General features: G+C 28.2%; 1 protein-coding gene across 4 annotated transcripts; it reads right to left on the reverse strand.

Moving 5' to 3' along the window:
- Positions 1-2268: 2268 nt before the first annotated feature.
- On the reverse strand, positions 2269-25308 carry LOC142324724 (uncharacterized). Of its 4 annotated transcripts, XR_012756373.1 has the most exons (9): positions 25146-25308; positions 22255-22737; positions 15544-15885; positions 13847-13938; positions 10740-10918; positions 8699-8834; positions 6750-6876; positions 5229-5315; positions 2472-3856 (listed from the first exon to the last, which is right to left on the reverse strand). XR_012756373.1 is itself a non-coding variant. In XM_075365643.1 (7 exons), the coding sequence occupies exons 1-6, from the start codon at positions 25244-25246 to the stop codon at positions 8745-8747; spliced, it is 1287 nt and encodes a 428-aa protein (XP_075221758.1). In that variant the 5' UTR covers positions 25247-25308; the 3' UTR covers positions 3875-6876; positions 8699-8744. The 4 variants fall into 4 exon arrangements, 1 of the variants encoding a protein (XP_075221758.1); XR_012756371.1 differs by lacking the exon at positions 2472-3856 and adding an exon at positions 2269-2405 and having other exon boundaries at positions 5229-6876; XR_012756372.1 differs by having other exon boundaries at positions 5229-6876.
- Positions 25309-25597: the final 289 nt, after the last annotated feature.

The raw sequence follows: 25597 nt of genomic DNA on the forward strand, positions 1-25597 counted from the left end.
ACCAAACAGCAACAGTAATAATGGAAGAACAAAAGAAAGCTGTAAATAAGAAAGGGAGTCCGACAAGGATGTTTCCTATCCCCGTTACTTTTTAATCTTTACATAGAACTAGCAATTAATGATATTAAAGAACAATTTAGATCCAGAGTAACAGTACAAGATGAAAAGATAAAGATGCTACGATTTGCTGATGATATAGTATTTCTAGCCGAGAGTAAAAAGGATTTAGAAGAAACAATGAACGGCATGGATGAAGTCCTACGCAAGAAATACTGCATGAAAATAAACAAGAACAAAACGAAAGTAATGAAATGTAGTAGAAATAATGAAGATGGACCACTGAATGTGAAAATAGGAAGAGAAAATATTACAGAGGTAGAAGAATTTTGTTATTTGGGAAGTAGAATTACTAAAGATGGACGAAGCAGGAGTGACATAAAATGCTGAATAGCACAGGCGAAATGAGCTTTCAGTCAGAAATATAATTTGTTCACATCAAAAATTAATTTAAATGTCAGGAAAAAATTTTTGAAAGTATATGTTTGAAGCGTCACTTTATATGGATGTAAAACTTGGACGATCGGAGTACCTGAGAAGAAAAGATTAGAAGCTTTTGAAATGTGGTGCTATAGGAGAATGTTAAAAATCAAATCAGACGGGTGGATAAAGTAATAAATGAAGAGGTGCTGTGGCAAATCGATGAAGAAAGAAGCATTTGGAAAAATATAGTTAAAAGAAGAGATAGACTTATAGGCCACATATTAAGGTATCCTGGAATAGTCGCTTTAATATTAGAGGGTCAGGTAGAAGGAAAAAATTGTGTAGGCAGGCAACATTTGGAATATGTAAAACAAATTGATAGGGATGTGGGTAGGGGGTATACCGAAATGAAATTACTAGCACTAGACAGGGATTCTTGGAGAGCTGCATCAAACCAGTCAAATGACTGAAGACAAAAAAAGAAAAGAAAAAATGTTTTAATTGTCACTTATTAAAAAGCAGGGTCTATTCAATTCCAATTGCTTCCAGTCATGCAGTACCGATTTAATTTGTTATTGTACAATGTAAATTTTCATCTTTCCCTGTATTTTTCATAAAAAAATATTACGTAGTATTCTATGATAAAAATAATAGTGATAGTTTTTATCAAAAATTCACCCTAATTTTTTTAAAACACTGATACAATTTACAATTAAATTTCTTTTTGGAAATACTATGAAAGAAAAATGTAAAAATTCTATTAAAAAAATTCATTGAATTTTAATATCACTTTCTATAAGTAAGGACTTATGTTTAAAATATAAACTTCTTTTGTAGCGTTTAATTCAGACAAAATCATAAATATTTTTCTCTGGGTTTCAGTCTGAAGAACCTGACATTTTCTATAAATAATACTTATTTCTAAGTTCAGACAAAATAATTTTATAAAACCACCAAAGAGTTGCAATTCTTTTCTAACTTTGCCGCTAACTGATTTTTATTTCAAATATGAAACAGGGTTTTTAATATTAGTGACTTAATTATTTAATATTTTGATTGCAAATGCAAAAAATATCAAATATTCAATAAAAGAAAATTTTGGTTCAATTTGACCCCCTTGATCAAATGTTTATAAAAATTATGCAGTATTAAAAGTATAATTGAGAAAAACAAAATATTTAGTACAAAATTTTGGGTCCCGCTTTGACCAAATGATATTTTTTATCACAAAAAAAAAAATTTATCATAAAAGGGGGTTAAATGGGAATTTAACTCCCTTGTTCAACAGCTACCTCAACATAATATTTTTAATAACAGCTAGAAGTTGAAAAACAAATGAAATATCAGAAATTATAAAACTTCAAACAATTTAAAAAAATTTAAGTCAGGTCGCACAGGCCCCCCTTTTTTATATCTAAGTTCCAATGTCATCTACATTAATACTAAAAATTAAAATTTATAACACTGATAATTTATATACACCAGTCATTCATTCCCATTTTTTGGGGGTTTAAAAATTTATTTATTGGAGTAATTATTTACTTTAATAAGGTCTGAGTTTGGTGGTATGTTAGTCAACAAGGGGAAAAAATTATAGTTTACTAAAACAAAAATATGGATATTGTGAATGGTAGCCAAATTAAACAACTGCTTTTAAGAAATGTTTCTAACTTTATCAAGTAACCATTTTGATATTTAATAATTTTTAGAAAAAACCAAAACATATGCGAGTTTTATTTTTTAAAACTATTTTATTCGTTTTTTTCTGTTGCTGATAAGTTTCCTACTATTTATTTTTTTTATGTTTATTATAAGTCCCTTTACCATTTCCACTTATGAAAGTCCAGGTAACAATTTTTTTTCTCTAAGTGTAATTTTGTTGGAGTATTAAGCATAGTTTTTAAACCATATAATAGTATGAGACACTAAAAAACAAAACAATGAATAGTTAAATAAGTGATGGTTTTTAACAAAATTAATTTACAACAAAATACTCAGAGTAATGATTTAATTTACAGCCACTTTTATAGAATATATTATGTAATATCATAATAAAACTAAAATTGTTTATTTTCAATTAAAAACTAATATTAGTACTATTTCCACCAAGACTTATGAATGTATTTGAGTAACATTTGATTAATAAGAACACTGACAAACACAATTGTAAGAAAGATCTTGCTTTCACAAAGTAGCACACTTAAATTTTCAGTCTCAACATTACTTAAAAACATAAATACAGATATGCAAAATTACATTCTGAACAATATGTCGATAAAAAGTGTACTAAAATGCCTTCAACCATGACCTAATACAGACAATATCTAGTTTTATCTTTATAAGAGGGGCATTCAGGTCAGTCTGGAACTATTAATTTTTAATAAATGTAGAACACACTTATGATAGTAAAAAATATTTTTATTTCTCAAAGTAATCCCCTGCTACATTTATTCCAGCGTTTCACTAGTGCTTTGATCCCCACAGTGTAGAAAGATTTGTCATTATGTTGAAACAAAGATAGGACTGACTGCTTCACCTAATTGTTGCTGTTAAAATGCTGGTCTCTCAGGAACAATTTCAAGGGCCCAAACAGAGACCTGGACAGTACGGAGGGTGTTTGTGGCAATAACTCCCAGCCAAGATCTTGTAGCACGCATGTTGTGCAGTGGGCTGTATGCAGTTGTGCACTGCCTTTAGTGATCACAGCAGGCCATTTTTTGCATCGAGCATTATGCACAATGTTCTTGAAGAACTTTGCAATAGTACTCACTGTTAATACTTCCACCGGTAGAAAATCGACTTGAATGATGCCATTTTTATCCCAAAAAACTGAGGCCATAACTTTGGTGATTCTGAACCGCTTTGACTGGGATCATCACTCACTGATGTACAGCCTTCTTTAAAATGTTTGCACCACTCAAATATTTTACTGCAGCCAAGCATCTCATCACCGTACTGCGCCAGGAATAGCAAATAAAACTTACAAGGTTTACACCTTCATTCATGAGAAATTTTATTACAATGCGCTGTCTAGATATCTATTCGCTACATTGGACACCATGTTCTTTACAACTGGTGTTGTTGTTTAACGCTGCTTCATGCCAGCGCCCCATGTGGTAATAATGTATTAGTACACATAGTATACAACCCAGAATGCGGTTGTACATTTACACTCTAGTGTAACTAAAGTGCCGAACTGACATGAATGTCCCTTATAGAATAAATGTTTAGAGCTTCTGATCTGAAGTTATATAAATGATTTATACTAAAACTTAGGTAATTTGGACAAATATGAACAGCTCTAAAATGAATTATTTAAATTTTAAATGATAGAATATTATTACCGATTAAAATACTATGTTTTATTGATTTTTTCCTATAAAACAAAAGAAAGGAAAAATAAATTAATTGAACATACAGTAAATAAAACGTTACCTATTTTTAAAAGATGTTTAATGTTCATAATCAAACAAATGAAAAAAGTATTTGAATTGTTACCTTCCGTAAGTTGAATTCTTAAAAAACAATTTTTTTGTTGTAGTTTTTTTGCTATCACCTGATTCTTTTCAATTAACACAATGAAATATTGATGGTCACTATTCTTATTTGTAAACTTTTTAACAGTTTAACTATTTTTTCTTCTTCCGACCAAATAGTTTACTCAAGTTGATCTCCAGCTGTATCCAACCATTCTTAATTTATTATTATATTTTCAGTATCGAAACTATTTATTAGTAAACTTCAACAAAGGTTTGAGTTCACTATTCCATGAATTAATAACTGTTGCTCCTTTTACCTCTTTTTTGTTTGTGATCTAGTGGAAAAAGGCATTTTGGTATTGTAAATTTCCAAATTAATTAATGTTTGTTCACTAACTCTGTTTTAACTTAAAAATAAACACTTAGCTGATTTATTGCTATTCAGTATATCTTCCGAAGATGCCCTCAAGCAGAATCCGAAAATACTAGAGCTTTAACTTCTTTCTGTAAAACATTCTATTTTCCATTTGAAATGCTTTAAAAAATGGAATAAGTTGTTATGAAACCATTCACTGAAAATTTCATAATCAATCCATGCACTGTGAGCTTTGTAAATCACATAAAGTATCTTTCAAATTTTTCATAGTCACCAATTTCTTAACCATAATAAATTTTAGTTAATGTAATTTGTAATAATATTAGTTAATTTTCAGTTGATTATCAGAATTTTCACACACTAATGCAGATTCTCATTTTAATTTAATACAGATGTACCAGGGGGTGGAAATTTGCCAAACTTAATGGACTGATTCAGGACATCAAAATACAAACAGTTCATGTTGACAAATGTCTTACATCACTTAATTTCCCTCTGTATGCCATCTTGTGTTTATTCAATAATAAACACAATAGTATCAGTCTGTCTTAAGAAAAGACTAAGATATTTTAATTAAACTTCAAATTTCACTTCATTCACCGATTAAATTAAAAATAATTATTAGTAATAATAGAACAGGCATAAAATTGTCAGACTGCTTAATTTTTGTGATCTATTTTTAAAATTTCAGCAAAATGTGAATATCATTTAACAATATGCTTTAAAACTTCAATTTTTTTCTTCTAAAATAATATATTTATTAGAAGCTCAATTTAAACACAAAATAGTAAACATATGTTTCTAACAGTAAACAATCAAAACTGGTGTAATGCATAACATTATAGTAGATTATTAATAAGGAAAATTAGAGTTATGAAGAAAGAGCTCATTACCTGTAATAAATCTTTCCTGTTTGCTAAAGCGATAAACAAATATTGATTTACAGAAATCCTTCAGTAATTTTAGATAGTGGTTCATCACTGTAATAATAAATTAATACAAACTTTTATAATAAACTAAGAAAAAAGAAAATTTACTGAAAATTACATAGAAGGATAGAAGGAAAACGGACTATTTTACTTCAACTTCATTTTTCTATGGTTCAGTAGTTTCTGCCATATAACTAAAAATTAACAACATTTACAAATTAGCAATAAATCTAAAAATGGCGGATATAGTCCAACCAACAGTAAAAGTTTCAAAAATAATGTAATAACTTGGAACAGGATTTAAACAGAAGTTATTCATATCTATTTTATAAATAATAGATGATAGATGGCTTAATAACAAATAAACATGAGAAAAAAGATTATTTATTTAACTTTTTATTTTCTTTTGATAATTACTTTATATTTTTTTTTTTATTAGAAGTGCTAGCAGAAACAGTAGTGTTCAATACCATGATAAAATTTCATCAAATACATTGGTGCAAAAGTAACTTTTATTTTATTATTCTTATAATGACAAATTATTAATGAGGCGCCCTGCATTAAGACATGGTTGAGTACATTTTGATGTTCAAAGAATAAAAACTTTTTTTATTTCAATCGTTCTAATTATATTTAGGTTGAAGATGTTATCAGAATGAATAAGAATGGAATTATAAGCACATACTAATGGATGAATAAATCGGAAAAGGTTGTAAATAATTCAATTATATTTCACAAGTTTCAAGATAGCTAGCGGGAAAATATATTTAGCCAGAGCCTTTAAGGTAGCTGCTGTAATTGCAGCAGTGTAATTCAGTTGTGTTTTATCTTGACTTTGTCAGAGGAACTGACAGGAGTAAGATGTACGTGGTATGACTAGGTCTTGATTTATAATTCTAATACACAGAAATATAGGTTAAGTAACAGCCTTAGCTATCTCTTAATAAATTGTCTGATTTACAATAAATTACGTAAAAAGGATCTAGATAGTGATTACACCTACAATCTAGATCAAATGTTTAAATTTGATTCTCCAAATAAATTAAATAATTTAGTAAAATTGTTGGAGAGCACCAAAATGTTGGTCACTGTAACAAATTTAGTTATATCTTAATAACATTTAAGTATAACAGTGTTGTACCTTTTACTTAGTTAGGTTCATTTATGAGAAAGAAATTGTTTAATTTAATTTTTACTTAGAAAATTGCTTATTTTGTAGTTGTAAGAGAAGTTTATTTTCCTTTGTTGGATGCATGTATACATTTAGATACCTAACTGCTGTAATTTCTCTCCTGTTAATATATATTTCTCTTTCTGCCATTACTTTTCTCTGTAACTTGTAAACAGTTTATAATAAATAAAAATATAAAATATGAGATTCAACCGCTGCACAACTCTAATATTCAGCAATTACTATAATTAAAAATCACAAAAATAAAGATATTAAACCTAAAAAATGAATTTTATCTTTTTTGATATAGGTACCTACAACACCTAATATCTTTGTACATTTTTTCTGGAATAAATTCCAAGACTACATAACCACTTGACCATCCAACATCATTCTAGCATGTCATCAGTCATATTTTGAGTTTTAAAAATGCAGCTTAACCTGAAATGAAATAAGCAGAAAATATCTTTAATATAATACAACTTTTAAACAGATTTAAAACAAAATTTCTAGCATTTTTTTTTATTATTATTAGATATGTAGAGAAAATGATGTTATTTGGGTTAGTCATAGGAAAATATAAACGTGAATAAAAAACAAAAAAAATATTATTGAATAACACAACACAATGAGGTACATATTACTATTTATGTTAGAGTTACACTGATATGTTGCATAAGAAGCAGCCCACTATATATATACACACACACACACACACACACACACACACACACACACACACACACACACACATACACACACACACACACACACACACACACACAAAGCAATATATTTTGACAATTTTATATATGTCACGTTACTTGTAACAATATAATTCCGAGAATGGTTGTTCCAATTTTCATAAAACAGTTAATAACACTTTACTGCATTAAGTGAGGAACACTGGGCAGATAATAGTTGAAAATTCCAAACTAAAAAAGACAAAATTGTTTGAATTTCATGTAGTAATGAGGAATCAAACAAGACACCTAAAAAAAAGGGGGTTTCAAATATTCTTAATTTATATGTTATAAGCTCCTGAAAAAAAAAATTATATGCTTGCAGAATGTTATAGATATTTTAAAAATATTGTAGTATAGATATATTGGACAAGCTATAGTTCAGAAAATTAAAAATTAGACTTAGTAAGAATAAAAATTCAATGTGATATTTTTTAATGTTTATACATACATTTTTCTTTTGAATAAAGGTTTATACCTTTCTTAAATGAACTTATTTTTTATAAACTTTATTAGGATTGGGGGATTTCTCAATAGAAATATTTTCTGATTATATTCCGAAATACTATTACCTGTTTGTGTATTATAATTTAGTTATTTCTCTTTTTGGTCATTTTATAGGAACCTACTCTGAATATGCTACATCAATTTAAGATGATGCTGGTTTTATCTTGCTTTATTTTGATACTCTATTAGGCCTAGTTCTTATTATTGTTGAATACAAATCATTTCATGTTAGAGTAAATATTAGTTGTTTAGAGAAAATACTATGACAGTAATAGAAAGGTATATTCAAACAAAAAAATATTTAAAGGTAGTAAATTATTACATTACAATTTATGATAAATGGGGGGAAAATCTATAAGTTTAGGTTTTAAGCAAAATTATTTCTCCAATTTATTTCAATAACTATTTAGAAAAGCTCTTTTTATTTGTACATAATTTATAAAGTAAAACATAATTACTGAAGTAGAAAAACCTTTTATTCAAGATTACAACTATTCTAACTTACTTTTATTGGTAAAGGGCAACTTTTAATTACATTTTTTTTCTAACATATAGAAAACTTATAAGTTTTTAGAGTAAACTTTTATGTGAATTACACCATATTTTCAAAATGTTGTGAGTTACAATGTTACATGTCAGTTTAAAGAAAATTTAAATATATTATTAAGTATTGGTAAAGCCTCTCACACTCTCTCTCTCTCTCTCTCTCTATATATATATATATATATATATAGACGTACATATATTCCATTAATATGAAATATATGCAGGCAAAAAAAATATTTAATAATGATGACAAGCCTAGCGTTTGTATGTTAGTATGGACTATAATTGTGTTGATAAATTTTTGGTTGTAACAAATTAGAAACAGTTTTAATGAAAATATTTATTTCAAGCGGTTACAATTAAAAAAATAAATAAATAAATAGTAGATAAATTGCTGATACAAAAAACATATTTTTCCCTAGTAATTAATTACATACATAACAACAATATACTGACTTTATACTTACACAGATTGAGTTCAAACAAGAAATTATATTTAGCTATGAGGTTCCTTTATTCTGGTTTATATTCCAAAGCTCCTTGTCTTGCTAATTCATCAGCTGCAGTATTACCAACATCACCACTGTGTCCCTTTACATAAGTCTAAAACAAACATATAAAAAAATTTATTTAACACTGAAAAATTCTGGCAATGTAGTTTACATTAATATTTTATGAACTAAAATAGTATTGTAAAAAAGTTATCTGTCAATATATTGATATACGATTTGCTGGTGATATAGTAATTCTAGCCGAGAGTAAAAAGGATTTAGAAGAAACAATGAACGGCATAGATGAAGTCCTACGCAAGAACTATCGCATGAAAATAAACAAGAACAAAACAAAAGTAATGAAATGTAGTAGAAATAACAAAGATGGACCGCTGAATGTGAAAATAGGAGGAGAAAAGATTATGGAGGTAGAAGAATTTTGTTATTTGGGAAGTAAAATTACTAAAGATGGACAAAGCAAAAGCGATATAAAATGCCGAATAGCACAAGCTAAACGAGCCTTCAGTAAGAAATATAATTTGTTTACATCAAAAATTAATTTAAATGTCAGGAAAAGATTTTTGAAAGTGTATGTTTGGAGTGTCGCTTTATATGGAAGTGAAACTTGGACAATCGGAGTATCTGAGAAGAAAAGATTAGAAGCTTTTGAAATGTGGTGCTATAGGAGAATGTTAAAAATCAGATGGGTGGATAAAGTGACAAATGAAGAGGTATTGCGGCAAATAGATGAAGAAAGAAGCATTTGGAAAAATATAGTTAAAAGAAGAGACAGACTTATAGGCCACATACTAAGGCATCCTGGAATAGTCGCTTTAATATTGGAAGGACAGGTAGAAGGGAAAAATTGTGTAGGCAGGCCACCTTTGGAGTATGTAAAACAAATTGTTAGGGATGTAGGGTGTAGAGGGTATACTGAAATGAAACGACTAGCACTAGATAGGGAATCTTGGAGAGCTGCATCAAACCAGTCAAATGACTGAAGACAAAAAAAAAAAAAAAAAAAAAAAAATATTGATATATATTCCATACATGAATTTATGTATATTTCTGAGTTCCTTGATATGTAGAGGGGATTTCAATCATTTTCTGAATTTTTGCCAGTTGGAGTTTTGGATATCATTCAGAAAATTTAAACTCTATTGGTAAGTAAGATAAAATCCCAAAGCACAAAGCTATTGTATTTAATAAACTGGTTGCCATATTACTTTCAACTGATAATTTAGTGAGTTTTATTGCATGGTATTGAGATTTATTAGTAAATGATGAACAAAGCAGTTAACTTCATATAAAAATAAATCTTGAAATTCTTCAATCAGTATGGCATTTTTTTATTTTTTATTTTTTGCTTGAAAGCTGCATTGAATCTTATTTTGAATTTTTCATAAGTTGAATTATAAATATAATAACTTGTAATTCAGTAATTTTGGAAAGCAAATAATGTACTTGTAAAAACATTATAATTAAAGTACCATTACGATGAAAAAATATAACTCCAAAGAACTTTGCAGTCAGAAAAATTGTCTATTATTTTCAAAAATAAAACTCTAATTCTTACTCTCATGTACAGTTAGAAAACTAAAGTTATAATAGAAAATGAACTTGAATTTTCTAATGCATATTTAATGAATGTCTGAGTCCAATAAAATGATTTATACAAAGTAGAATAAACACCTAAATTTAGTACATTTAAATTTTAACATTTAAATTTTAAATTTATTAATTTGAATTTTGAATATTAACATTTTTTTTACAAATAAAAATTTTTTATACAGGAATTTTAATTGTATTTTATGAAAGCTATATGACACATCTAGAAAATATGTTTTCTGTGCATAGATACTAATTGGCAGTATTATAAAGATATATGAATGAACTAGAACAATATTTCATAATAAAATTAAAAACATTTCTTTAGAAATTAAAAAAAAAAGTTTTAAAATTAAATAAAATATAACCATAATATAAATAATAAATTACATGTAAGAAAACACCTCACCCAAATAACAGAATCCATAAATGCATTAATACTGTTATCTAGTTCAACAAGCTCTACTTTATTTATCACAGGTCTTCCAGTGGCATTTGTCCAATTATTTTTTTTCCATTTATAAATCCAATTTGTAATGCAGTTTATTAAAAAGTGTGAATCTGTATAAATATGAAGATGACGAATACCTGGAAAAAAAAGGTTTAAAACAAGTCTGTTTAACTATGAAACTTACTTTTTTTACTCTTTTCATAATTACATTCAACTTTATCATGATCTACTTTTATCCAGTTTTCAATTTTGTTTTCTTACTTTCAGCATCTCCCAAAACATTAAAAATTGGATCAACAACTACTCTTTTATATCTCAGTTATGTGTACAACTTGATGTTTCCAGTGGTATGTCACATAAACGATTCCTTGTCATCTAAAAAATTCAATTAAGTTTCTGTACTTGCTGTTTTTGAAATAAAATAAACTTGACATTGTGTTTTCATTCACATCAGTGTAATAATATAAATCTGTATTTTAGTAAGGTGTATTATAGCACTTCTGCTATGCAACTCCATAACACATACAAGATCTGATCAAAAAGTAACAAGAATATTTTAATTGCGCGTGCTGTATCTTGTAAATTGAATTAATCTTTTTTCTGTAAATAGGTAATACTGTCAGTGATATATATGTTAATTTTCAACTAAGCAACTGCTTAGTTTGAATTTGGTGAGAGAAAAAGCAAGATGTATTTTACTGTGTCTGATGATATTTTTGTGTGGTGAAATGTTGGATAAGAGAATTTGTTTGAAATTTTATGTTAAAAATGTAATTAGGTGCAGCAAAGCATTTAAAATATTAAAGAAGGCTTTTGGTGATGATGCTATGTCACAACCACAAGTTTATGAAGGTACAAATGCTTTCAGAAAGGCCAAGAAGATATCGAGATGATGCAAGGTATGGACATCCTCACACATCCTCAAACATTGATAAAGTTAAAGAGATCGTGCTTGCTAATCGCAGAATCATCATTAGAAAGGTTAATGAAAAAACAAGAATTTCATTATGTGAAGCAATTTTATTAATGTTTTGATCATGAAATGGATTACAGCCACATGTGTTCCATAACTGCTAAATTTTCAACATAAACAGCATCACGTAACCATCGCTGGAAAAATGCTTACTGATGTCACTGATGACCCATATTTGTTCAAATGTGTCATAACAGGTAATGAAACATGAGTGCATGGCTACAACACTGAGACAAAGGTTCAATCGTCCCAATGGAAGTTTTATGAAGAGTGAAGTCCAAAAAAAAGCACCTAAGTCCCATTAAGGTTCTAACTGTTTTCTTGGACTACAATGTAATTGCTAATCATAAATTCTAACTGCAAGGTCTTACAGTCAACCGGTACGATCTAGAAGTTTTATGCAATTTGCATGAGGCAATCCTGAAAAAATAGCCTGAACTTTGAAGAGACAACTCATGGATTTTGCACCACCAGAATATTGTACTAATGCACACCACTTTACTTATCCAACAGTTCTTGGAAAAATATAACACCGTTGTGATGCCACAATCATCCTATTCTTCAGACATTGCTGCCTGTGACTTTTGCTTATTTCCTTAACTTAAAAGGACACTCGAGGAATGCTTTTCAACAATAAATGAGATAAAGGCAAAATCGCAAGCTTTTATTAAAAAGATCTTATTCCTCCTGTTGAATTTATATTTATTGAAATCACCTGATCCTGTGGTACATTCAGATCAAAACCACGGTGGACTGATAAATAACTTGAATAAATGTCAGCTACTCGCTGGAGCTAAAGTAGTTTTTCTGATTTGCAGAGAATTGGAGCCGATGAGTCTATTGGATCTGTACTTGAAAAAATACCTGTTAGTCAACAATAATGATTCAGATAGCCCTTCTTGTTCAAAACATAATAATAATAATAACGGAAGTATTACTTCAACATCCTGTCTTTCTGGTAGGCCTAAAGCACCACCATGTAAAAAAAATTGTTTCAAGAACGTACACAAACAATGATATATCAGGGCACAACATAGGTTTTCTGCTAAGTAATTATATAAAATATCATAAAATGTGATATTTTTGATGATGAGGTCCTAAATATATCAGCAACTGAGACTAACCATTACGCCTTTCTCACAACCCAAATCTTTTCATCAACAAGGAAGAAATAAAAGTATTTCTTGGTATACTAATTATTGTGTCTGGCTACAATATATTGCCAGGAAAACGTTGATACTGGGAAATGAGTTCTGATATGAGAAATGAACTTGTATGCAGGTCAATGAGAAGAGACTGATATCTGTCAATAAATCGGTTTATTTACTCTGAAATAAAGAAGACTTTGTTGCAAATGTAGAATTTCCACCCTTGTATATATATTTTTTTAAAAAAGGGGTTGGTAGAAAATTTTATAAAAAAAAACGATAAATAAAAATTTCACAAGATGAAAGAGTTGTATATCTGATTTTAAATAAATTATGAGAATGCATAGTGTGGTGCTGTACCACAACTGCGGCTCAAACCCAGGAAGGCAGTATAAGCGCCTAGCAATGCCAAGCAGACTCGCTGAAATTTCATGCTAATTTTTACAAACAGCTTCAATAAATAATATAAACACCATTTTTGTAGTAAAAATAACATAATGAAAAGATATATATAATAAAAAAATTAAAGCGTTACAAAAAAATTAATTCAGGCATTAACACGTTAATAAGCCTAAGCCTGACTTTTAAGACAGGTAAATGCCCAATTACAGTCAAAAATTTATATTGTTATTAAAAACATGTCAATTGAAGATCTGCTAAGAATACAAAGAATTACCATGAAGTGAGATAAGTATCCAAATCACTTTTTGTAATGAACCGCAGAAAAAATAAAGTCAGGATGTTATTTTGATAATAGTAGTTTGATAGTTAAAAGTCTTTTAACTAGTGAGCATGAAACAGTCCCCCACATCTATAGTAAGTAGATAGATCATAATAGTTGTATATCTCAAATCGATGCTGATATACTTTTGGGAGTCAAAGATTAAATAATTTTTTAATTTTGCTTTGTTTTGTTAAGAAATATTAAAAATAAAACTTTTTACCAGCAGTAGATGCCTGCAAAATAGCAGCAGTTGCAGCTTGTATTTCAGCATTGTTATTAGTTGCTCTTCCTCGAACTGGTGCTGATACATTGCTGTAAAAAAATCATCACAAAATTAAGCGGTTCTGTCATCAAACGGCAAAACTCAGTAATACCGAATAATTAAAAAAATAATTTAGTAGTACTTATTTTATGACAATAATTTTAATTTTGTTAGATTAAAACTGCTGTTATAATAAAATACTGATACATATCCCGAGAAATTCTTTAAAAATTGATTAGTAAGTAATCTAAAACTTAAAAACTTTTCTTTTGGCTTTTTATATAGGTTTAAAAAAAATAGTTGTAAACTGGAATAAATGCTGAATTTTTTAAGGTGAGCATATAATTATAAGTTGATAGAAAAGGTAGATTAATAAAAAAAAATATAGAGCAATATAATAAAAAATATAATGTAATGCAATAAATTTATCACAAAAAGGACAGAAGCAGCTAATGTATAAAAAACAAAACTAGTTGCTTGTAATGATGAAACTTAAAATGACTTTTGAAACATAACTTTTCAACTAGTAAAGAGCGTAAGGATTATTTGGATGATACTCCTTAGAGAAAAGGAATGACCTAAGGTAATGAATTTAGAATAATTCAAGAAATGGCTGAAGCAACCCAACATCTAACAGGAAAAAAATAAAGAAAAAAGACCATTTCCAAATATTTTAAAAGTTCCTTACTGGTTTGTACTTTAGTTAATTGGTTGTTAATCAGAGTTACTTTGTCTCTTTAGATTATGGTGTGTCTTTCTATATACTTTTAAGAATTATTTTTTTAATATATTTTTCATGAAAAAGAATTTTTTGTCACAAATTTATTTTATGGTATCTTTTCAATTACACACGGCATCTTAGTTTCATTGGTCTTATTACCTCATTCTTATATAAAGATTATTGGTTGACTAAGAGTAGTAATAACTACAATTTAAAATTCATGTCAACTTGTAGGCGAGTAAAAACTTTATTTCAAAATATTTATGGAATATGTAAAATTTACAGTTGTATAATAAGAAAACAAACACAGATAAGGCAATAAATAGCAAATTAAGGGATAACCGGCAAATAAAAAATTAATCTAGAGGAGACCATCCAGGAAATTTATTTCAACCTTATACATAAATTGGAATATAAGAATAACTTTACAAAATTTTAATGAAACCCAGAAAGATTATTTAACAGGAAGCAGTTCCCCGACACTCACCAAAAGGTGAAAGGAAGGAACTAGAGTGCTCTAATCCTCTTGTTTGAGGAAGAAGGAATGAAGAATATGGAATAGGAAAGGGACAATCAATCTACAGATGGATTGCCATTGATCAAGTTTAATCGAGATAAATGATTGCTGGTATGTAAAATATATTTATACACAAATAAAATTAAAAAAAATCTTGTTTCTGTTATTTTCTCTCCTACCTTTAACTAACGTTTGATTATAGATTACATTGTATGTCTTACTAAAATAGCAGATATAAATAATTAGGTAGAATATTTAAAAAATGAAAGAAAACAATAATTGGTTTCAAGAACATACTGTCGATAAAATAGAAAAAATCAGACACAAAAACAATTTTCCACACAGGGTTTGACTTCTAAAAAACAATTATTAATGATTTTATTATAAATATCAAATTAATTGCCACCTGTAACTTACAGCGGGTGATTAAAATTAAACCAAACTCCAATTCCAGCTTTGGCATCTGGCCTTCCATTATTACTACATGCACCATCAGTGTATACAACAACTGCTCCAAATGGATTAATTAAAAATCCTCTACTGTTAAAAATACACTGACCAATACCATAATAACCATCAGTCTCATCAATTATTTTACATTTTGATAATTTTGTATCTTTTAGCTTCGGTTTAGTTTTATCTGTTTCAGCATTACCATCTTTTTTAATGGAATTAAGCAAATCATCATCATCGTCTAAAAGAACATCATCATAATTTTCAATACCTTCAACATCAACCTCCTCTTTAACTTCAGCTTTCCTAAAAAAAAAATATAATAAAAATTAATTTTAAAAAACTATTTATGAAAATAATATATAATTTAAAAAATTGCTTTCTAAACTGGAATATAGTAATTTTGTTCAAATTAATTAAGACATTTTTTAATTTTTCCTTTTTTTTATCTACACTAAGAATTTTTAAGACATATTTGCTTCTTCAAAACAGGTTTTTATTTAAAAACAAAATTAAAAAATTGTAGATAGATGTTTGCTACCTCATTCACTGCAACAAGTTAACTGAAATGAACTGCATATTCACCGGCCAACAAACTCAGTAAATGCTTAAGCATTTGATTCAATAAACTGTCAAATTACTACAAGGGAAATTTCTTAAAACGTGAAAAATATTTTAAACTGTAGAAGCAGAAGAAAAACATCTCAAATTACTACATAGGTTCTCCACCTTTTGCAGTGTGAACACAACAAATGAATTAGTTGCTGTCACTTCACTATTTTATCAATATGAAAAGGATAAAAAATAATTTTCTTTACCTGTGTAAATAATTTTATAATAGCCTGTGATGAAATGCAGGTACACTACTTCATTTCAGAATCAAAGTGCTTAAATACACAGCAGCAATATTTAAGTTCATTTCTACCAAAGAAAACAAAAACCAGAATTTACCTGGGAAAACAACAGCAACCTTTCTTCGGAATTTATAAGGAAGACTCTTCTACAACTAACCAAACGGAACATTAACAGCACTGCTCAATATTATATTATACTTTTAAAATGAAGAATGAAATTTGCAATTTATTTCAAAAGGAGTCACTCATTCTTCCATCTGTTTCCTCAAATGCAATGATTTTCTTCAAACTGCTACTTTAGCCAAGTAAACACTACTACATCTCCATGTGCTGTTATTCTACTCTCTACAATACCTGCATTTAGCAAAAGTGAACCATCATCCATTCTGCTTACATACGGAATCTTCTGGAGAGAGAAATTTACCTCAAATGAGATTACTGATGTTACACAACAATGAATTAAGATGCGATCAAAAGACTTCTCTTTTGAGATCTCAAAAGACAGCTCTTTTGAGCTTCTTAAGCAGTAAACATGCACTGCAATGGTAGACAGCTACATTCAGAATATGACACATCACTAAACTCTGTAAATAAATTATAGGTATAAAATTCCTGTTTACAACAGAACTTCCCCCATACCAGGGTTTCATACTAAATAACTCAAAACCCCTCATCTACAACCAAATCCTGCTATTATCCTTCTCTAATAATATTATTTCTGATCTATCTTTTCTTGATTTTCTTAAAATACCTCATTTCTACTTCTCATTCAGTATACTCCTATGCTTATTCATTAGTCACAAGCTCTCAAATCCATTTAATAGTGTGGGCATACTGGCTGTGTTTTTGAATTTTTGTTATTTACATAAATAACTTCCCTCTATCAAGTATGACACTCATTCTGTTACTATCTGTTCAAGATTTATTTATTAGCAGTTAACTATGTCAATAAGTTGCTATATCAATCACCTACATACAGCACAGACTTCATTTTGGCCGTATTCTCCATTTTCTTATCATGATTTTTCCTCTATAATTTTAAAAGTTGCGTTGATGTTCTTAACTCTTCTAAAAATCTCCACAGTTGATGGTGAGGGATGTGTCAAAACCATCTTACACAATACTACATAAAGATGACTATTTATTTTAAGAGTTAATTTTTATATATTTATGATAGCTAATTAACTGTATGATGTATAAACTAATTTTTATCATGTATCTCATACAATTCTGAGACCTGCTTTATTGAATATTTTCAGATAAAAAACCATACGAATCATCAAATTTATTTCTACATTTACGAGTGACTAGAAAAAAGGCAGGCCTATGGCTCGCTGTAAAAATGTTATTACGTGGTTTATGTTTCATTACACATGATTTTGTTAAATGTTTTTGCCAATTGTAACTAAATAATGTTCACAAACACTTTTGTTGCTGTACTAACAACAAAAAGCTTCAAAATCCAGAATATTTTTAGCTCTTTCTTCAGTTGTGATATTTTAACACAGCTCTAACCCCAATGTTTTTGTTTTTTATCCTCAAAACACAAATATAATTTTGGATAAATCTTTTGTATAAAGTATAAAACGTTCAAAAGAATCAATTGTTGGAGAAGTATAAATTATTCAAACAAACTAATCATTTGTGTGCTGTGTGCAGCTACCTGGGGCAGCATGTGGTCTGCTCTGTACCAGTAGCAGCTAAAATTAAAATGTGACCTCATACATCAAACAAACAAACCCACGCACCACTATTTTTATGAGAGAGAAATTTTTCAGAAGTTGTAACCAGAATATGAAACATTCCCGAACTCGCATTTATATGAACATATATTTCTTTATTTTCACTTATAAAATAAGTCCTTTAATTCTATACATCTCTTCGAGATGTACTGTATTAGTGATGAAATTAGATAAAAGTATAAAATGTGCTCACAGCTGTAAAGGTTACATAGAAATGAATTAAAATTCATTCAATTAAATGCTAGATCATAATGAAGAATTTAACTATGTTACAAGATATACTAATTCTAAGAAGTTGAATTAGTGAATGAAATTAATAAAAAAAAGTATGCTAGTCTAAAGAGCTCTATGAACACCAGATGTCCTATATTTCCGGTAGAGCATATAATTTAAGTTCAGGCTTATAATAAAATTTACAAAAAAGAGGATAGGAATAGTTAAGATTCCCATTCTCTGCTTGGAAAATACTAAATTTTAGCTTATAGATCACTTTTTTACCTCCAAAAGGACTGTTAATCAAATAAATTTTTACTTACTTTACTTGAAGATAGTTAAGCAAAATTTCAGCTAATTACCTACAATGAATGAATGAAAGAATGTAAATTACTTTGAATCCCTATGAGATGAGTGAAAAAAAGGACCCTTCATAATAGAAGCTTACTTCCACAGAGAATATATACCTACCAATTTACAGCTAACTAGCTATCCTGGATATGGGAGAATAAGTGATGAACAAGTCAACCAGGGCTTTCCTAGTTGTAAGTTCATGTTGGATACCACATTCTAAGCAAGCTACAGAAGATGAAAACTACTCCTGAAATTAGCATTATCATCCTTAAGATGTCAAACAACCCACGAATAGGCTTACCATATTTTTTTGAGTCCAACCCAGGACATATTTTTGAAATTACTTAAAAGTCTTAGAGTTTACTGAAACATTAAATTTTATTTATTCAGTTATATTTTCAGTAGACATGACTTTTTTCAGAAATGGTTTGTTTGTTTGTTTTAATTACATCATAAAATTCACAAGAAAGTTCTGAATTAATTTTAACATTTAGCAGTGGATACTAAAAGTCTACCTCTTTCTGCAGACCAAATGTTCTCTTGTAATTGAAAAAAACTCTCTCAACTGGAGCAAATATCCCAGGCAAAGACATCGCAAACTAGACCATTTTAGAAATATGGCAACATGAAATATCAGTCTCTTGAAACACCTAAAAAATTACTTTCCACTTCTCTTCAATAGTCTCTGGTACTTTTTCAGAACTTGAAAACTTTGGTTTTGAATTATCTGGTTCAACAATGTAGATCATCAATATTTATGGACTCTTTTATAATTGCATTAACAACTTGTGCACTCTCTTCTAAATCAGACCAGGCAATTTCAGTTCATAAATTTATTCACTGAAACTTACTAACTTCTTCAAAACTGGTTCTCCACAACTCAAAGTATTGGATACCAGAATTATAAAAATTGTCTGCGCTTGAGAAGAGTTTCGTTCCTTAACATCATTATTTTCAACAATTCTTTGGGAGAAGATGATATAAATTTGTGGGTTTTTCTTTCCTGAAGTTAACAAATTAATTCAGAATATGTCTCAAATGCTTCTGTTGCTGTTATATAATTAGCCTCCAATTTCAGAGCTACATTATTAAATAACTGTAAAGTACCATATAAAAATTTAAAAAAACAGTTCACTTTCCAGATTTTCAAAAAAATCAAATAATGATTTTGGCCATTTGTCAGAAGATAAGTATGATTTTAGGCCATCAAAGATGGAAAGAATTCTTTCTATTGCAAGTAACAAACTAAGGAACCTTGTGCTGTTATGAGATAATACCTTTTTGTAATCTGTTTCTACAAATTCACAGAACTCTTTTTAAGTTTCTTTACTCTTACTGTATGTATGTGAAAATATTTATTAATTTTTATAATAATAACTTCTATGTCCAGGGGTAGAGAATTACATACTGAATTGTGTACAATGTGGGCTGATCAACCAATTTCTAAAATAGGTCTATCTAAATCACTTTGAACTTTTCTGAATGCATTTTCATTCCCCTTTCTCTTCACACCACCAAAATTACTGTTAGTGTTATCAGCAGTATAACAAATCAACTTCTCTTCAAGTTTGTATTTTTTTACACATTGCAAAAGATACTGAGTCAAAATTTGAGCTGTTTAACCTGACACTTCATCAAAATTTAAAAGTTTAATTTGGTCTGGAGGAGGGAATTCCTCCAGACTGAAATATCTTACAACAATCGGAACAAGTTTTATTTTATTTCTGTTTGAGCTATCCATTATTACTGCTACATAATTAATGTTTTCCAACGAAAGCAACACATCAAATACAAATACTGAAATAAAGTTAACAATAATTGCCTTGGTTTTGGTTCTAGCAGATGAAAATTTTGGGTCATATAACTTTTTAACCAGTTTAGATCTGCAGTCTGATATTTTAAAACTGAATTTGTGTCTAGCAGTGCAATATGAAAATGTAGCTTCTTTAGCAGCACACTCCAGATCACTGTTATTGTTATTTCCATCTTTGGCTTAAAAAATCTCTGGTTTGCTGAAGCAGTAGCATTAATAGCACTCCTATGTTTAGATGTTTTCATGTGATCTTCAATATCACCCTTTCCTTTATGTGCAACAGAAAATTCTCCAGTGCATAGTGTGCAATAAACACATTCATTATTACTGTCATTACACAATTGCAAAATTTTGTATTCCCGTTGCAGGACATTAAACACACATTTTCTTTTGCCCGCTGCTAAACGATGAGATCAAAAATGTGTAGAGGAGTTACTTCACATACAAAAACAATATAAAAACATTGCCTCTGTTGTATTGCCAAATGACTAAGGAAAACGTTGTAATGAGACTGGTAGCCACGCCTTCGTCAATGCTTACTCCAAGGTTGGCTGAGAGATGCATGGCCGTAAGAGAATGTTTAAATTAAAAACACACTGTCAAACATATAGGTCTAAAATTATAAAACATCCTTGCCAGTCATAAAATTCTCAAATCCTGGACATTTTTGCAACTCCGGACAGCACTAAAAAACCAGGACTGTCTGGGTTAATCCTGGATATATGGTAAACCTACCCATGAAAGGTGTATGAAATGGTTGTTTTTCTGGTATCTCCCCTTAATTAGTCAATATACTACTGTATGTTTTCTTTGTATAATAGCACAAAGACTTACATATCTTCACATTTCACAAGGCTGGTGAGTAATATCATTACTTTTAGACAGTACAACTCTGACTATTACATCAAGTGCTTTACATTACAATCAATAAATAAAAAATAAAAACCTGGAACAGATAGTGTAAAGCAATATACAATTTGCAAGTTTTAAAAAATCAAATGCAACTTTATTTTAAGGTGTTTTTAATATTATAGCTAATTTTTAAAAAACTTTTATAGCTATAAAACCAGTAAGTTGTGGTTATAAAAATACAACCAAATTAATGTACAACTTCAGTTGATAAATAATAGAAAGCATGTGTTTTCTCTATTCAGTAAAATAACCTATTTATATGTAATACAAGTTTACAAATCTTGGCAGTCAATGCCATTACTATCAACTAATGCATTAATACTGCATTCAATAGTAGATTCTAAACAACTAAATCAGACACACTCTTATCAACAGATTAATGTACATCATTTAATATTTTAACTAATTCATTGGCAATGTGAAAACTTCTAAAAATTTTCTAGAAAAATATTTTCAAACTATAAAATTTGATATTTACTTTTAAAAATACAACAATTAAATCTGATGAGAAATAGTTTTTATTTAAAAAAATAATAATTTTATTGATTTCAATAAAAAATATTCGACTATAAGTCTGTAAAATAAAACTGATTAAAGTAGATAACGATAGTGTCTTAGGATTGATTTGCTGGATAATTTTAACAAATCTAAATAATTTAAAAGTTTTTCAAAAAATTAAAGTTTTAATATTATCCTGAAAAATGTTGTTTTTCCTGATAATTTATATAAAGATAAAAAAACTATTTCTGTGGTATGACTAATTCTAAAATTTTATTTTAATTTGTACCTTTTAACTCCCTTTTTTTCTTTTGAATCACTTCCTATTTCTTCATGTTTGTTCTCTAACTTTAAAATCTGATTACTAATGACCTTTTTTTCTTCTAAAATTGATAATCGTTTATTAATGCTTATTAGACTAGAATTTACATGATCCATAAAATTTGATAATTTTGATTCTAACACGCTGATACGATTACTTAAATCATTCATTATAGTATTTGATGGAGATACTTTTGTAATTGGAAAAGCTTTATCGGCATACTTGCTTTCAACTGAGGAAAAATAATTAAATTTTAAATCTGGTATTACTTTTTTTATTGAAAAATCTATGTCAGCATTACTTTCAGTAGACGAAGCATCGATTGTTTTTGATTTCGATATTACATTTTTATCATTAACTTCATTTATGAAGTCTTCTGCTTCTTTATGAGTGTTAAATTTTTTGTAACGTGCACCTCGAAAACCTTGTATCTGTTCTTTACATTTTTCCCTGAAAAAGAACTATGATTAAATGAAATGCAATTTTTGTGAATAAAATTAAAAATTATTATAATATATGGGTTCAATGGCTGATTTTAATGAAGAATTTTTGTTTCACATTGTAAAAACCAGACTTAGAAAAATTAGATATTCAAACAATTATTATATGCTAGCTAAAGAAGTATACATCCTTTACATTGACAAATATTTACTTTAAGGTCACTTTTTTATAAGTTTTTCAATTCACTTTTTTCTGGAAAAATAAAACTGAAGCTACAATTTTATTTTTTTATTTTGTTGTTGTACCTTTCAAAGGCAAATTCTAGTTTCTATCACAATTGAAAATCAAAATTATACGGCAGGAACAATGAAATCCATTCTTCATCTAGTCATCCTTTAGGAATAATTAAAAAAAAAAACTCCCCCAAAGATGTACTGATTCACCTGTGCTGAATTTCAACATTCTTCTATCGTAAAAGGTACACAAAAAATATACAGAAAGTAATACACTTTTAATACAGTTATCACCAATAAGGGATAATTTTAAGGGAAATTCCTAAACCTACAAGTATATATTTTTGAAAGTTTCAGATTAGGAGCAAGATATAACGGTTTTGAAAAAATTGTTTTGCAATCCTTTAAGGGTAAGTTTGATAAAAAAATATCTGCAGAAAAATAAATAAAAATATCCATATTAGGTTCTAAATTTCCAGTCCTTTTGGTTTCATGAAAAGTATCATTGGTTCCTTGATTATTATTTTTTTTAATATTTATAAGTCATTTCACAGAATATGAAACCAAAATATTATAAGATTCTGCAGCAGTTCAGAAAATCATTCATTGTGGGTTACAACTACCTTAATTTAAATTTCAATAAAATCATTATAGTGTGCTGATAGTATTCACATTAATGATTACAATATTTCTTTTGCCCACTATGTAAAATATTTGGCCATCTAATTAGATGATAAATTTTTTTTGGGATGTCCACATTGATTTGATTTGCAACATGTGTAAATCATATTGTTCCAAATTGAAGCACCTTAACCTTTTCATTGGTTTATTTGGCTTTAGTTGAATTGGTGGAATCTTCCTTCACTGCTTAATTCCAGTTTTAGTCCACAGCTGTTAATTTTTTTTCTTTAACTTCTTTGTTTAATTATAATTTCTAGTTAAAAAAACTACAAAAATCTGACATGTTATGCCAACTTGTGAATTATGATATTGCATGAACACACAGCAGTATGTAGTCACAGTTTGTTTTTTACACTCATGCACATAAAGTGATGTTTCTTTAATTTATAAGAGTAAAAATATTTAAAAAAGAGTTTTCTTATTTAAAAAAAACAGTTCTTAAATAAATTACTTAACTTCACTTAATTTAATTTTTATTTATTTATGAGGAAAATAGGTGTAAACTTTTAATTTGTTTTATTTGAATTCTACATTGCTTTTTCAATGTTCTTTGTTTTCTCTATAATAAGCTCTCCATTTTGAAATATTTTTTTCTTTTTAACATTATTTTGGTATAAATTAAAAACCACAAATACATAAAACCGTTAACATTTGTATACAACTTCAATGCAGCTGCATATCTGATGTCAACATAAGATAATTTTGGAGATCTTATCATTAAAAATATATCTTTTTAAACAAAAATTAACACAGAGATGAAATGAAATGTTTATAAGGTATTAAAAAAACTGATCTACAAAATTTTTTTTTAACATATAACCTTTTCGGCAATAATGAAATCACTATAGGGCATTTTATGAAATAAAATGAATGGTGAAAGGATTAATCAGTTTATAATCTTGTCATTATGTCATGGAGGAGCAACCTTTACAAAAAAAAAAATTAATTTATTCCTAAAAAAATAATATTAATTATAACAAAACAAATAACAGAACTATTTTCATAATACACAGCATTATCAGCTTACAAGAAATTGACCAAAATGTTCATAAATTACATAATTTTCTGATTTTAATTTAAATTTTAAAAGAAGAATAACATTATTCTCATTTTTAATATAATTTTTTCATCGTACTGCTTATCTGATCTTGTATTTTCAAGGCTTCCCTAGATTCTTCCATGCAACCTCACGAAATCCATTTTTACAACAAGAAAATTATAATTCCTTTAGTGTTCTCTAAACGTATAATTACATTATATGATGAATTAACATGTACAAGACCTACACTAATGAACTATTTACTACCAGACCCCATATACTGGGTTAATACTGACACCTAATTGGTCTGACTCTCATGTTCTGTAATTTATTTATAAAAATCTTACAATCCTGTAAATTAACACTAACATAATAATATAGGGGATATACTAATGTTACATTATAACAAGATTAAAATAATTAATAATATACAATCCAACATAGGATACTAAAGTAACGTTTACCATGAGTCATATACGCCAATCTTTTTCCCCTTTGCAACAGCATAACATGGCATTTTAAAAATAATCTCACAGGATCTTGTTATATAGTAATAAACAAACATAAAACAATTCACCAACTTTAGTGCACAGAGTACAACATACAAGATAGGTTATATTTACAATACCAACATGTCCAACGAAATTTAAAAGAGATGAACGAATAAGCGAAACAATAAGATTTAAAATAATTATAAAAAAAAAACTTTACAACTTGTAAAAAAATATATTTTTCATAAAAAAAAGACATAATATTTGATAGACTCTACTCCTTTTATATATATCCCTATTGATGTATATATGGAATACATTACCCGTTTTTCATATTAACTTACATAAAGTACTAATTTAAATATTAAAATTTAAGTTGTTCAATTTTGTAAGTTGTATGTGAAGCATAACGATGTGAAAATTGA

The sequence above is a fragment of the Lycorma delicatula genome, chromosome 5 (genome assembly GCF_047948215.1).
Source record: "Lycorma delicatula isolate Av1 chromosome 5, ASM4794821v1, whole genome shotgun sequence".
NCBI classification, from domain to species: Eukaryota; Metazoa; Arthropoda; class Insecta; order Hemiptera; family Fulgoridae; genus Lycorma; species Lycorma delicatula.

Excerpts from the sequence above, each read along its gene's own strand:
- LOC142324724 (XM_075365643.1), bottom strand. The coding sequence starts at position 25,246 with ATGTTTGTTTATTACTATATAACAAGATCCTGTGAGATTATTTTTAAA. Across the intron at positions 22,738-25,145 it reads ATTGGCGTATATGACTCATG|GGAAAAATGTAAAGAACAGA; the intron begins GTAAACGTTACT and ends GTTCTTTTTCAG. Across the intron at positions 13,939-15,543 it reads TTTAATTTTAATCACCCGCT|CAATGTATCAGCACCAGTTC; the intron begins GTAAGTTACAGG and ends ATTTTTTTACAG.